The sequence below is a fragment of the Ptychodera flava genome, chromosome 13, assembly GCF_041260155.1.
Source record: "Ptychodera flava strain L36383 chromosome 13, AS_Pfla_20210202, whole genome shotgun sequence".
Lineage (NCBI taxonomy): Eukaryota > Metazoa > Hemichordata > Enteropneusta > Ptychoderidae > Ptychodera > Ptychodera flava.
Window position 1 is genome coordinate 41,741,760 of NC_091940.1, and position 13,677 is coordinate 41,755,436.

Genomic DNA, 13,677 nt, shown 5'->3' on the forward strand with positions numbered 1-13,677 from the left:
GATATCTAGTCTCAAACTCGTATGGTCACATCACAGCCAATAAGCTAATTGAATTAAATATACTCATGCCCATCAGCGGAATTCCAATCATTCACATTAATGACCATCAGCCACATTGCTCAATGTCATATGTTGTTTCAGCTATGTCAACTTAATTGAAGCCATTACACTCATGTTCACATCATAACGTTAACTGAAAGGGCAGACAATGACAAGTTGCAAGTGGCCAAATGAGTATGCAGTCAAGACAGACAGGCTTAATTGACACATACAAACCTACTTGTATATCTGCCATACCAGGCATCACACGGGTTCAGTTTCTGGTCCAGCTGCAACTACCTTGAGTCTAGCTGATCACTACCTTGCGTGCCAACACCATACATACTGATTATAGAGGGCAGCTGATCACAAGCCACTCTACGCAACTTCATTCACAGTGAAAACCTGGTGCTCACTTACAGATGATGCTGTCCACCAGATTTGAAGCTGGCAGTCATCTCCATCAACTCAAATGCTAGAGTTGCATTATTGCCATCTTTTATAGTTCAAAGCAGTTATAGTCAATTACCGTAAATCTAGTCACAGTATAGCCAAGTCTGTCACAATGCTGCCCTACTACTGAATGGCAACCTTGCCCTGCTATTCTATGCTATATGTTGTATATGCTATATGCTATGATTCCCAAGCAGGTTGAGTTGTAATCCGTGTCCATAAAGTTCTGACATTCTCAGTTTCTAACTTTGTAAGATAAGCTTATGTTCTATCCTCAGAAAAAGTGAAATTATCTGGGCTTGCAACTTTCTGGATTCAAGGTAACTGTTGGTTACTGGCCCTAGTGTCTTGTTCATAATCTGGACAAATTTCAAACACCACCAGGTGCCACATGTACTGTAGACAACATCAGCAGCTTAGTCTAGGTATATTGCAGGGGTGCGATTGAATGTCAATATTTGTGGTGGCTTATAAACACGACCTAGCCATAGTTGTGTATAAAGCGTCACTCTTGACTTTAGGAGTCACAGACAAATTTGAATGATAGTCGATGCTACATGCACAAATTAAAGACCCATTTACTGTTACCGTAACCTCATTGGGGTACCCTTTTCAAGCACTCAACTGAAAGTTTTGCTTTCAAGATGGAAAATATTAAATTGAGTGACAGTGTCATATTCATTTGCCCATTTGACAAATGTGTATTTCCTCATATGCATGAGCAGTCATTTAAATTTGAAGAATGAATGTTTGGGAAAGTTGAGAATCTGATGGCACGCACAGAAACACATTTCCCGTTAACTTCAACTTGATGGTAAAATACTGAACCCACTGAATCCCACAGTAGTACATGTGACCCTAGGTTTTGGCTATAATTTGGAGGTTCCCCATTAACTGTCTTAGTCTGGTTCAACAATATCTCACTAGCTAAGGGATTCTTTGCCATATCTTCTAGCCACCTACAATACACCGTGCATGCCAGCTATGTCTTTAGGAGTGTCTTGCATAACATAACCTTTGACCCTCCTTAAGTGCATCCTAGTCTATGACTGACTATATGGAAATATGACAGTGTCATGAATATACCGGTATGGCCCTAAATTTCTGCTGATTAAGCCCTGTCTCTTTGTTGCTTCTTTATGTTGATATTAAGATTATGGCTCTGCTGTCATCAAGGTCTGTGCAGAGTTAAGGTGCAGAGCCATTTATGCAGGCTATATATTTCACCATGGTCTGATATATCATTTGATAATCTTCTACATTCATGTAACAACACTCATATGTCAACGTTGCATCAATCAAATAAGTCTCATTCTGTGTTTCACTGATTATCACCATCAGGCCATATCATGTAAATGCCACATACCTCATATACCTACCCTTCATAACATCCAGTCTGGTTATCTGGGTTGTGTTAATATACTGTCACTTGTGCCAATACAGCCACTTGTGCCAATATACTCTCTGTTAGTATCCATGCAGTGTGAATATCATCTCTTTTATAGCCACTGGTGCCAATATCCTCTCTGTCAGCCACCTGTACCAATATCCTTTCTATGGTGCCAATAGCCTCTCCATCAGCCACTGGTGCCAATATCCTCTCTGTCAGCCACCTGTACCAATATCCTTTCTATGGTGCCAATATCCTTTCCATCAGCCACTGGTGCCAATATCCTCTCTGTCAGTATCCATGCAGTGCGAATATCATCTCTTTTATAGCCACTGGTGCCAATATCCTCACTGTCAGCCACCTGTACCAATATCCTTTCTATGGTGCCAATATCCTTTCCATCAGCCACTGGTGCCAATATCCTCTCTGTCAGCCTCCTGTACCAATAGACTGATTCTCTCTGCCAGCCACCAGTACCAATATCGTCTCCATTAGCCACAAATGTGAATATCTTCTCTTTCAGCCACATGCTGCCAATATTCTCTCTGTCAGCCACTGGTACAAATATTATCGCTCTCAAACACTAGTGCCAATATCTTCCCTATCAGCAACATATACCAATATCTTCTCAATAAGCCACTGGTGCCAATATCCTCTCTGTCAGTCACCAGTACCAACACCATCCTCTCGGTAAGCCACTGCTGCCAATATTCTCTCTCTCAAACACCAGTGCGTCTGTCCTGTCAGCCACCTATACCAATATCCTCACTATAAGCCACTGGTGCCAATATCCTCTCTATCAGTCACCAGTACAACATCCTTTCTGTTAGCCATGCACCAGTACCAATATCCTCTCTGTCAGCCTCAACTGTGCCAACACCATCTTCTCTGTAAGCCACTGGTGTCAATATCCTCTCTGTCAATGCCATGTTGCAGCCATTTCTACTCACACCAGACTGATGTTCACATAAAAAATAATTGCCTCCCAACCATCAGCCTCATCATCTCAGTGAAAGAATGGGATCATGCTGTCTGGCAGCTGAGCCAAAAAAAAACCTCACAGTGTCGTGGTAGCAACTGGACTCATATGTGAAGATATAAACACATTGATGTGCAAAATAGTATTTGGATAATCAAAGATTAATAAATTTCCATGGTTACTGACATAGGACTGGTGGGACCATGGTATCTCAATTTGGCCTATATTTGCATGGCAGGATCCAGCAAAGGATATCTCAGTCTGCAATAAATTATGCATATGTATCAATGCTATGGCAACAGGGCATCCTGGGAAGACATTGCCCTTCATGATGTCATTCAAATCTGTGACTGCATGGCTTCTTATAGGGAAGGGTTGCTGTACATGAATGGATCTGCTATCACCTCTGGGATTTTGCCTATCATTGTCTCTGTGTCATGAAACTTTTGCCAAAGTTACAGTCAATAACGTTTTAAATATAAAAAAGTGAGGTGGTGTAAAATTAATATTATTTATTGATAATATATGTAACTGCAAGTTCAAATCTCATTTCCAGGTTTCATAAACGTATCTGACGATGACGATTCTTCAACACTAGTCATTGTGATTGTTTGTACCATCATTGTCCTGCTCGTTGTCACTGTGGTCATTGTCGTTGTTGTATGTTTGAAAGCCAGAAACAAAGGTGGAGGGCCCGGAAATGGTAACAGGAATGAATCAAGTGAAAATCCTGGACCGTCAATCAGCATGGAAAAGTTAAAGGAGAACGTTTACAGCTAAAAACATCCATATTCATTTCTGGCTGTGATTTGCTGAATACTTTACTCTGTTTACTTTCATTAAATCGATTTAGTTTCCATTTGCCATATGTACAATCTGTATAGCATTGGGAGCTTATTGAATCAACCAGTTTATGTCTGTCTTCATGTATGTATATATGAATTTGTGTGTGTGTGTTTGTTTGTATATATCTATGTATCTACTTGGTGTTTGTATACAGGCTTCGTATGTACAAGTAGTGTATGTTTGTATGTATCTTTGTATATCCGCCCACTAAAAATCTTGAAAACCCCTGAATTTACTACCCAAGTATTAGGTGTCAAGGTCTGTCATTGGTTGAATGAGGGATTTGGTCAAAGGAATATGTCTCAAAAATATGCAAATAGTCAAAACTAAAAACTCAAATAGCAATGTACCAATTGCTTTTATGATTGATCCATACATTCTTTATGATGTTTATTCCTACTGTTTTTAAGTTTCAAAATTGGATTTGTGAGATTTTTTAAGTTTCTTTTCTTAAAACCTCATCAGGAACTGTACAATTGTATCACGGTTTTCAATGAATGACATCAAATGAGTTTGTTTAAATGATCAAAAGGTTACATATATAAATTTTAAGGATCATTTTTGGTGATTTTTTTGACCAATTCCTGATTTTGTAAAAACACTTTTTGCTGCACTCAAAAAGGGAATTCTTGAATAATGTTCAAATTTGTGATGGAGGTTGCAAGTGAAGATTTTCTTCCCAAATGATAATGAGATTTTCATAACATAAATTTTGAGGCTTATTTTTTATATTTAATGTTTTTCTATGAAATCACTGGACTTTTTCTTTCAAATAAGGTTTATGCTTTTGTGCCTGCATGACGTAAGCATTGAGGTTTGTTCAAATTGTGATTAAATTTGCAACTGTAATTTTTTAGTCAACATTTCAATTTTTTTAAAAGAATTTTACTCTGAAGGTACTTTGATATAGCTTTTAATGTGATTATGTAGGTTGGCAAGGATTACATAATGCTGATTGGTTCAAATAATAAACATTGCACACTATGAATATTTGAGGCAATTTTCTTCACTTTGCTATGAACATCCTTTTTCCAAAACCTTGCTAATATGCTTTTAAATAAGGATTGCATTTCAAACTTTTATTAATTCTGATCAAAGAGAAAATTAACTGCTGTTTAAACTGTCTTGGTTCTTTTCTTTGGACAAGTTATTTTGATTTTCCTCATTGACAAATATTTCAATCCTGAGAGCAACTACACATTTATCTTCAGTTATTGATAATATTGATGTTTCAATTAAATCTCATTTTCAGGTTTGATGGAAATCACTGATGATGGTATATCTTCAACAATAATCATAGTTGTTGCTTGTACGGTTGCTGGCCTGCTCTTTGTGACTGTGATCATTGTGGTTGTTGTATGCTTGCGTCGTAATGGTGGGAAAACCAGAGAAACTGATGGTGTCACCAATACTGGATATGAAGGAGGGAGTTTAAAAAGGGGAAGAAACACAACAAAACTTCACCAATCCATGTACTCTGGACAGGAACCTGATTACTCTGAAATCAAAGGTGAAAATGACTACCACAAAGTGGGTCCTGCTGACGATGAGTCTAGATACACCACCTTGCGTGATCCTCAACAACATGACTACATGGAATTGGATTTGAAAAACTTAGATGGAGAAAATACAAACCCTAGAACAGTCAGCACATTTAGTCATGCAGCTAGTCATGCTGAAGACAAAATTTGATCACGTAACAAAATTATGAAATTTTTACATAAAGATTATGATGTACATAATTCAGATGCTGACATTTTAGGACGTATTTACCATACCCAGTCAAAACATTTTCTTCCCTGCAACTGCTAATTATGCAGCTTTCATGTTTGATTTGTCAATTTTTTGTAGTGCCTTCCTTCATATTTTTTCCTGTCATTCATGCTGTAACATTTTAGCTATTTTATCAATAAGTCTTGTCATTGGCTGTTCAACATTTGATGTGCAGGTTTTATGCACTGATTTTACTTTTTGTTGACTCAACTTTGAAGGAAATTAATATTACTGACCCATACCTTTCATAACCCAAGGTACACATTAAATGTGTCTGTCAATTATATTGTATACAAAATAAAATTTTATAATTATCATGATTACTTTCTCTGAAAAAAAATCATAACGTTACATACATAAACTTATGATGTTTTTTGTATTACAATATATCACACAGGGGCCATTAGTTTTACATGTATAAAGCCAATTTTGTTTTAAACAAGAGCATATTGTTTTTGATGTTTCTGTGTATGTAATCTTTTATTGAAATGTCATCCCTTAGCATCTTGATTTGAATTATCTGTGTGAACTAGAATAAGTTTGTGGAAAAAAGACTACTACTAATACATAAAATGTAGACAAAAAATAAATGTATATAGATGTATACATGTATGTGAATATTTGATATATATGTGGATAAATATGAGTGACATATAATATTGAAGCAAAGTTTCATATTTTGGTCAAGGACATAGATGTAGGTTCTTATGTATGTTATATCAGCCATGTCATTTTTGTATCAATGCTTATGAATGTTTGTAAAGTTGAATGCTTTAGTGGCAGCAAGGAAGAGGTATGGAAAACTATATTTGGTAAAAGTTGAATGCTTTAGTGGCAGCAAGGAAGGGGTATGGAAAACTATATTTGGTAAAAGTTGAATGCTTTAGTGGCAGCAAGGAAGAGGTATGGAAAACTGTATTTGGTAAAAGTTGAATGCTTTAGTGGCAGCAAGGAAGAGGTATGGAAAACTATATTTGGTAAAAGTTGAATGCTTTAGTGGCAGCAAGGAAGGGGTATGGAAAACTATATTTGGTAAAAGTTGAATGCTTTAGTGGCAGCAAGGAAGAGGTATGGAAAACTGTATTTGGTAAAAGTTGAATGCTTTAGTGGCAGCAAGGAAGAGGTATGGAAAACTATATTTGGTAAAAGTTGAATGCTTTAGTGGCAGCAAGGAAGAGGTATGGAAAACTGTATTTGGTAAAAGTTGAATGCTTTAGTGGCAGCAAGGAAGAGGTATGGAAAACTGTATTTGGTAAAAGTTGAATGCTTTAGTGGCAGCAAGGAAGAGGTATGGAAAACTGTATTTGGTAAAAGTTGAATGCTTTAGTGGCAGCAAGGAAGAGGTATGGAAAACTATATTTGGTAAAAGTTGAATGCTTTAGTGGCAGCAAGGAAGAGGTATGGAAAACTGTATTTGGTAAAAGTTGAATGCTTTAGTGGCAGCAAGGAAGAGGTATGGAAAACTGTATTTGGTAAAAGTTGAATGCTTTAGTGGCAGCAAGGAAGAGGTATGGAAAACTGTATTTGGTAGAAGTTGAATGCTTTAGTGGCAGCAAGGAAGAGGTATGGAAAACTGTATTTGGTAAAAGTTGAATGCTTTAGTGGCAGCAAGGAAGAGGTATGGAAAACTGTATTTGGTAAAAGTTGAATGCTTTAGTGGCAGCAAGGAAGAGGTATGGAAAACTGCATTTGGTAAAAGTTGATTCCATACCTTTAAAATACAATTCATCAGATTTGCAGTACAATCTAGGAATTCATCATCAAAACAGGATGTCATCATATTATCTGCTGCACAGCTTGTGTTTATCATACTGAGATGTAAATCAACTTTGTGTCCATCACTTATGATGATGAATTAACTTTGTGTCATTCTGTCATTCATCACTTATGATAAAGCCCAAATCCCAAATAATCAGAAAGTAACCCACTGTCTCAACAGAACACTCACAAATTCCAGGTTGCACTGTTTTTTTTATGAGAATGTGTATTATTTTTGGATTTCATCGTACTTACACTTAAGAAAAAAGGTTACTTTTTGAAAAGTATTGCATGTCACAACTCAATTTAGATTATAAGTTCTTGTCAATTTACATGTACTCATGTCACCTTTCAGCTTACATTATCACCTTTTAAATCTGATAATTACCTCTCTTGTTCAGTGGTATGGACTCTCCACTTATTTCTTATTTTATACATTGCAGTCACATAGTATAGAAAACAAAATGTATTTTACATAAAATTCTTTCTTATTATCTTGACCTGATTCATTTACCCAAAGACTCTCAAAGGTCTATAATTTAACTTGAAAGACATGATTTAGAGCAATCACTAATTTTCAATATTTCAGGCAATATAATACATAATATTACAAGCCATAATGTATGTGTTATGGCTTCAGGTTTGATGGGAAGGAAGATTATTTACCAAGAAATTTTGTACTGGTAATCTATGAATTGACTGCAACATTGCCAACAATCAGTCAAAATGGCAACACATCAACATATCATCTGGAGTTGATTTTGGTTCTGAATCAGCAGAATGCAAAATACAATATCATTGCTGTGTTCCCATTGTTATATTTACAGCATTTATTATTGTTGAATTTAGATTTCAGAAACACTGCATATAGCAAGCAACACAGAGCTTTTTAGATGATGCATTGTGGTATCTGTCAGCCATTAACTTTACACTTCCTCATTGAAACCATTGGTTTGTGAACTTTTACATTTTATGTACACGTCCCTGGGGTGACCTGACTTGGATATTTTCAATTATAGAGAAAATTTGCCTATGAAGATTTTGGGGCCTATTTTTGTAGATTTAAAGAATTTTTCCCCCATTTTTACGCTCCCATATATGCATATGTATATATGCAAATGGGAGGTATTCGTATAAGGTGGAAAAATGGCGTCTGTGTGTATGTATGTAAGTATGTATGTATGTCTGTTAGTCCGTCCGAATCAAAAACTCCTAAACCGTAGCACCTACTGTCCTAGTATTTGGTGTACAGGTGCACCTAGGGTGGAGATGTGAATTTGTTCAAATGAACATGTCAGTGCCAAAATATGCAAATGAGGGGGAAAAAAGGAAAATCCTACAAATGGCTAAAACTCAGTAAGCATTGGTCAGATTTGGTTGAAACTTGGTATGCAGATTTCTTTAGGTATTCTAATTATGTGTGCGAAAATTGGGATGAAATTTGCATGTTTGTATTTTTAGGGTATTTTTTCTGTTGTTTTAGTCAAAAAATCTTGTTCTCTGAAATCGCTCGTCTGAATGCTATGAAACTTAATATTCATGTTCCTCAGAATGACTTCAGTCATACTTGTACAAATTGTATTGATATTGTCATATTTGTAATTTTGGGCAATTTTCCCAATTTTTGATAAAAATTTTTTTAATCCAAAAACTGCTGATTTGATAGCTTTGATACATGTATTTGGTATACAGGTATTTAAGATTAATCTTAATATAATGTATTGAAGGTATGTTGAAACTGGCAATTTTTTTTATTTTTGGGGCAATTTTTGCCTTTTTTGGTCAAAATATTTTTCTCCAAAAACTTCTGATCTGGTAGCTTTGATATCTAGTGTACAGGTTCCTAGGGTTTATGTTGATTAGATATATTTAAAATTAGGATGAAATCTGCAATTTTGTATTTTGGGGGCAATTTTTCTCATTTTTGGTCAAAAAATTTGTTTCTCAAAATTTACCAGTCTGATTGCTTCGATATTTAGTAAACCGGTCCTTAGGGTTTTTGTTAATAAGATATATTGAAATTAAGTTGAAATCCGGAATTTTGAATTTTTGGGGCAACTTTGCGAAACTTTCAGTTTTACTGGGATATCTTTCATTTTGTATTTTTAAGATTTTTTTTGGTAATTTTATACCTATTGGAACTAAGAGTATATACCGGTAATGTGGTGATTTAGTAAGCATTTGATATGGTAAACTGTATTTGGTGTTGAAATGCGGCAAAAAAATCCTGGCAGATTTTGAAAAAATTCCTAACAAATGCCAATAAAAAAAATTCAGCCAGAGAAGGTTTGACAAAAAGAAAAGGTGAGAGAGTGGGGAAAAAAGAATGTACAATGGATCGGATAAAAAAGATAATGTACAGGTCTCATCGATCTTCCAGACGCCATCCCTTATCAAATGGTCCACCCCGATGTATTTTTGTGCACAATTAACCATGCAGTGTATTTTAGTTTAAGATGTCAAGTTAGGTAAGGATTTGAAAGGAATAGTCAAGTTCATCACAGTTTAACTTTATCTCTTGTGTCATCATCCTTGTGTAATTGGATAAGTTTGTAAGTTGTTCCAGATGTGGATGTACCAGCTGTTCTGGAAGAAAACAATGTTTACTTTTTCCTGTAGGGTTTCTGAGTTGATGATTGTATGTTGAAATTTCTCCATGTATCTGGTGTATAGGCAAAGTGTAAACATTGGTTGCATGTTATGTATTTCAGTCTATGTCAAATATTGTAAATGAAAAATCAAGAACAGTTTACTGTGTGCTTGTAAAAGATAACATATTTGTCAATACATAAACTGCCTTGCAGATTGATTGTCTTAAATATTATCACAGAAGTAGAAAAGGAAAAGAAACTATTCAAATTGCTGTAACATATTCACCTTCAGTGCCTGTATAGGCCTATACTTAACTATTTTATCATTACATTCAGCTGTTTGTTATATCTTTATCACTCTCCATGGGCCAAGGCACACTTGGGGTCAATGTCATCACTCTGTGCCAGTCTGTGTATGTCAGTCTGTCTGTATATGTATGTCCATGTTTCATACAATTGTTGACTTGTTTTGATAACTATATGGGAGCGAACAGTGATGTTGTCACTATTTTTTTACAAGTTTTCTACAAGTGTTTTTAAAGATTCCTAGGAATTATGTCGTTCAAATTTGTTGAAAATGCAGTTACATTCTCATATATCAATTTTTGGTCAGTTGTAGGCAGTATTGTCACCTTTAGTTAAAATCTTATTCTTCTTGAATACTCCTGGTCTAAAAGTTTCAACATTTTATTTATGGTCTTATAGAGATTCCTTCAAACAGAGATGTATGTAGTACATTAGCATAACATTTGTATATATCGATTCAAGTTCTTCTGATGGCTTTCAAATATAAGTTGTAGGATCCTTGCAATTACCTTATTCTGACTTACTTTAATAATTATCTATTATGTTGCTAAATTTGTAGGGTTGTTTTGCCATTACAAGTAGCATTATTTCTTTTGTGCATGTGACAGTTTTCATACTTGGTCTGTAAATTCATTGTCATTCTTTCATGTTTGTTCCTTCTTGAAACTATTTTTTGTCAAAAAAAGCTTTTACAGTAGTCTCTGTGAGTGAATTTTGCTGTTTTCACTAGCTTGCATTCAGTTTGAGTCCTATATACTGTCTGGACTCTCTCAACTGGGGGGGGCCACCTTTATATTTTTTGAGTTAGGGGGTCCTGAAATATGCCTTTACCTGGTGTTTTAACTGTAGACAAGCATACTGTTTCCTCATTTGTTATTGTAATTTCAGCAGAACACAGCTAAAAGATGTCGGCGAATACTGTCACTGTCCATTTCTGATTTTGGTATCTACTGAATAGGGTACTTGAAGATAAATTCCAGCCCTTCAACATGTAGGAAGTTGATTAAAAACTAAAGTATTGCTATTTCATGCAGTGTAGAGTTCAAAAATATTCCTATACAAATGGCTGTTAGATTTTATGATGAAAAATGAGTGTGGGTGACCACTTTATGAAGTACACAATGATAGTTATCAAAAGCACTGAGACAAACCGCTGAGTCAGCCTTTATTGCAGATTTCAGTTCTGTAAGGAATAATCTTGGCATTATTCTTGATATTTAGTAAAGTGACACCACTTTTTGAACATAATTTTTGAAACAAATTCTCATTCCAAGTCTATTGTGAAAGTTCAAGAAAATGACGATATTACCAGGATTTTGGAGTCATGAACCAATGGCCGTCATAGTTAAATACCTGAGGGGTTTAATGTTATAAGTAACCAACCAAAACATACTTGACAAAATGCCAAGAATGTGAGATTTCCTTGCTGGCTACACCCATAATATAGCCTATTTAGGCGTGTTAGAGAGTCTACATGTTGTCATGAAATTATTGACACTTATGATATTGAATTTAAACTATGCTATACTCCTAGATACCGGTATGTTGAGTGCCAAATAGAATCAACGTAATTTTCATTATATTTATTGAAAATAATAGCAAAACTGTAAAAGAAACTAAATATTTGATAGTGTTGCCTCAACCCTCTACAAGATGATGGATATATTTTTGGTCTTTTTATAGGTATGTAATTTTATAAACTGTATTCAACTCAAGGAATTAACAAACCATACTTTTTTATGCAAAGAAACATGTATTTTTCAAGACATGGGATTTTATTCAATTATGTATATATACTCAAGAGATGTATAAATTTTGACAAATATAGAATACAATTTGGGATATAATTTGAGATTTCTCATGTCATAATTGAGAGATTTATTAACACTGTACTTATAAGAAAGGTGCAAGCTGTTTTATACTTGGAAATATCAGAACTGATTCCTCTCCGATTTTGTTTGAGGGCATCATCCTATGATCTGAATATGCATGTCAATGTGTGTCATAGTATGAAGCTTATACCAGATACAAATAAGAACTCTTGTAATCAAAACAGTGATCAACAGTTCCTGGAAACATTTGATTTAATCATTGCAGTGATCAACAGTGCCTAAGAACAATTGATTTGATCAAAACAGTGATCATCAGTTCCTAAGAACATTTGATTTTAATCAAAAAAGGGATCAATGGATCTAAGAACATTAAATGCTGCAGGATGACTTGCTGTCACTATTTTCATTTGGTATGTTAATTTTTAAGTTCTTGTTCTACTCCCTAAAGCATGTAAAACACCTATTTAGCTTGCCAACATAGTGTTATATCTAGTTTAAACATGTAAAGGATGAGTTGACAGACTTAGTACATAGTATCTCAACATACCTTTGAGAAGAAACTATAGTTGACTTTAAAGAAACATTGAAAACATCACCAAAAGTGAAAACAACAGCAGGCTTTATAGCCAATGAACATTTTGAATGTATAGTATTCTTTATGACGCTAGAGGAACCCTGTACTTTTTAGTGAACCAGACAGGTGAGCTCTTCTGTGAAAAAGCTGTTTGTTTATTTAGTAAATCATATTGAGGCAAACATTTGTACCACTTTTCTTGTGAAAATGTGTATCTCTTGTTCAGTGATCTTGTCTACCTATACCTCTGCTCCATTTCTTTTGTTCTCTTCTCATGTCTACCTGTTTGTCTGTAGTTCTAGTTCTCTATTCTCATTCTTACGGTTTTGCTCTTATCTATGAGTCGACACTTCACTTGCTATTTGTCAACGTAAGGTAGAACGCGACAGGTATTTGGACTCTCAATTCATGTCCGATTTACAACTTGTGGGGGTTCATTTTGAAGCTCTTTGAGTAAGCAAAACTGTCACTTTCTTAAGTTTTTCGAAAATCGAAATTTTTTCACCATAGATTTAACACAGGGGTGGCGGCCATTTTGAATTTCAAGTATGTGCAAATTTTGGGTAGTTTGTTTCTCTAATACAACAGTTTGCACTGTGAACCCCGATTTTTATTCTTTATTTTGAAAGAATGGTGGAAATATTCCTTGAGGAAAGTTTGAGCAAAAGTTTAAGACTTTCACTTTCGAGGCACTTACAACCTTAATCGGGCCTTAATCCTGATCTCGTCTGCATTTTGTCGTCACTTATCTTTCCTCCGTGTATCATAGCAAGTGGTCACGTCGCCAGATAATTGAGCTCCCTTTTAATTTTAAACAGTGCAGTCAGTAGATATTCGTAGTACAGTTCGGCATCCACACGGTGCAGTTCAGTAGATATTCATGGTAGAGTTCGGCAGAAATCCACACGGTGCCGTTCGGACACATTTTGACAATCTCATTGCTTTCCTTACCAAGAGTTTAATCTACAAACAAAAGTGAAAGTCAGAGATACATTCTTAAATTTTGCATTCTAAGTTTGTTAATGCGTAAATAGTATATCTATAGGACGAAGATTGCTGAAAGTATGTTCCATGATATTATTTATTGTTCCTCTTGTTAAGTTTAGAGTCTATTATGACCATGTCGAGAGTTTGCA

At 35.2% G+C, this 13,677-nt stretch overlaps 1 protein-coding gene across 2 annotated transcripts in view; it reads left to right on the forward strand.

The window, feature by feature from the left end:
* LOC139148476 (low-density lipoprotein receptor-related protein 4-like) overlaps nt 1-6,151 on the forward strand; it is a 41,792-nt gene extending 35,641 nt beyond the window's left edge. Inside the window, exon 22 of one of the 2 annotated variants that reach the window (XM_070719938.1) lies at nt 4,960-6,151. In XM_070719938.1, coding sequence (XP_070576039.1) covers nt 4,960-5,399 — 440 coding nt within the window. In that variant the 3' untranslated portion in view covers nt 5,400-6,151. Of the gene's footprint in view, nt 1-3,417; nt 3,768-4,959 lie in introns of those variants that run through there. The other variant, XM_070719941.1, reaches the window with a different exon arrangement.
* Nucleotides 6,152-13,677: the final 7,526 nt, after the last annotated feature.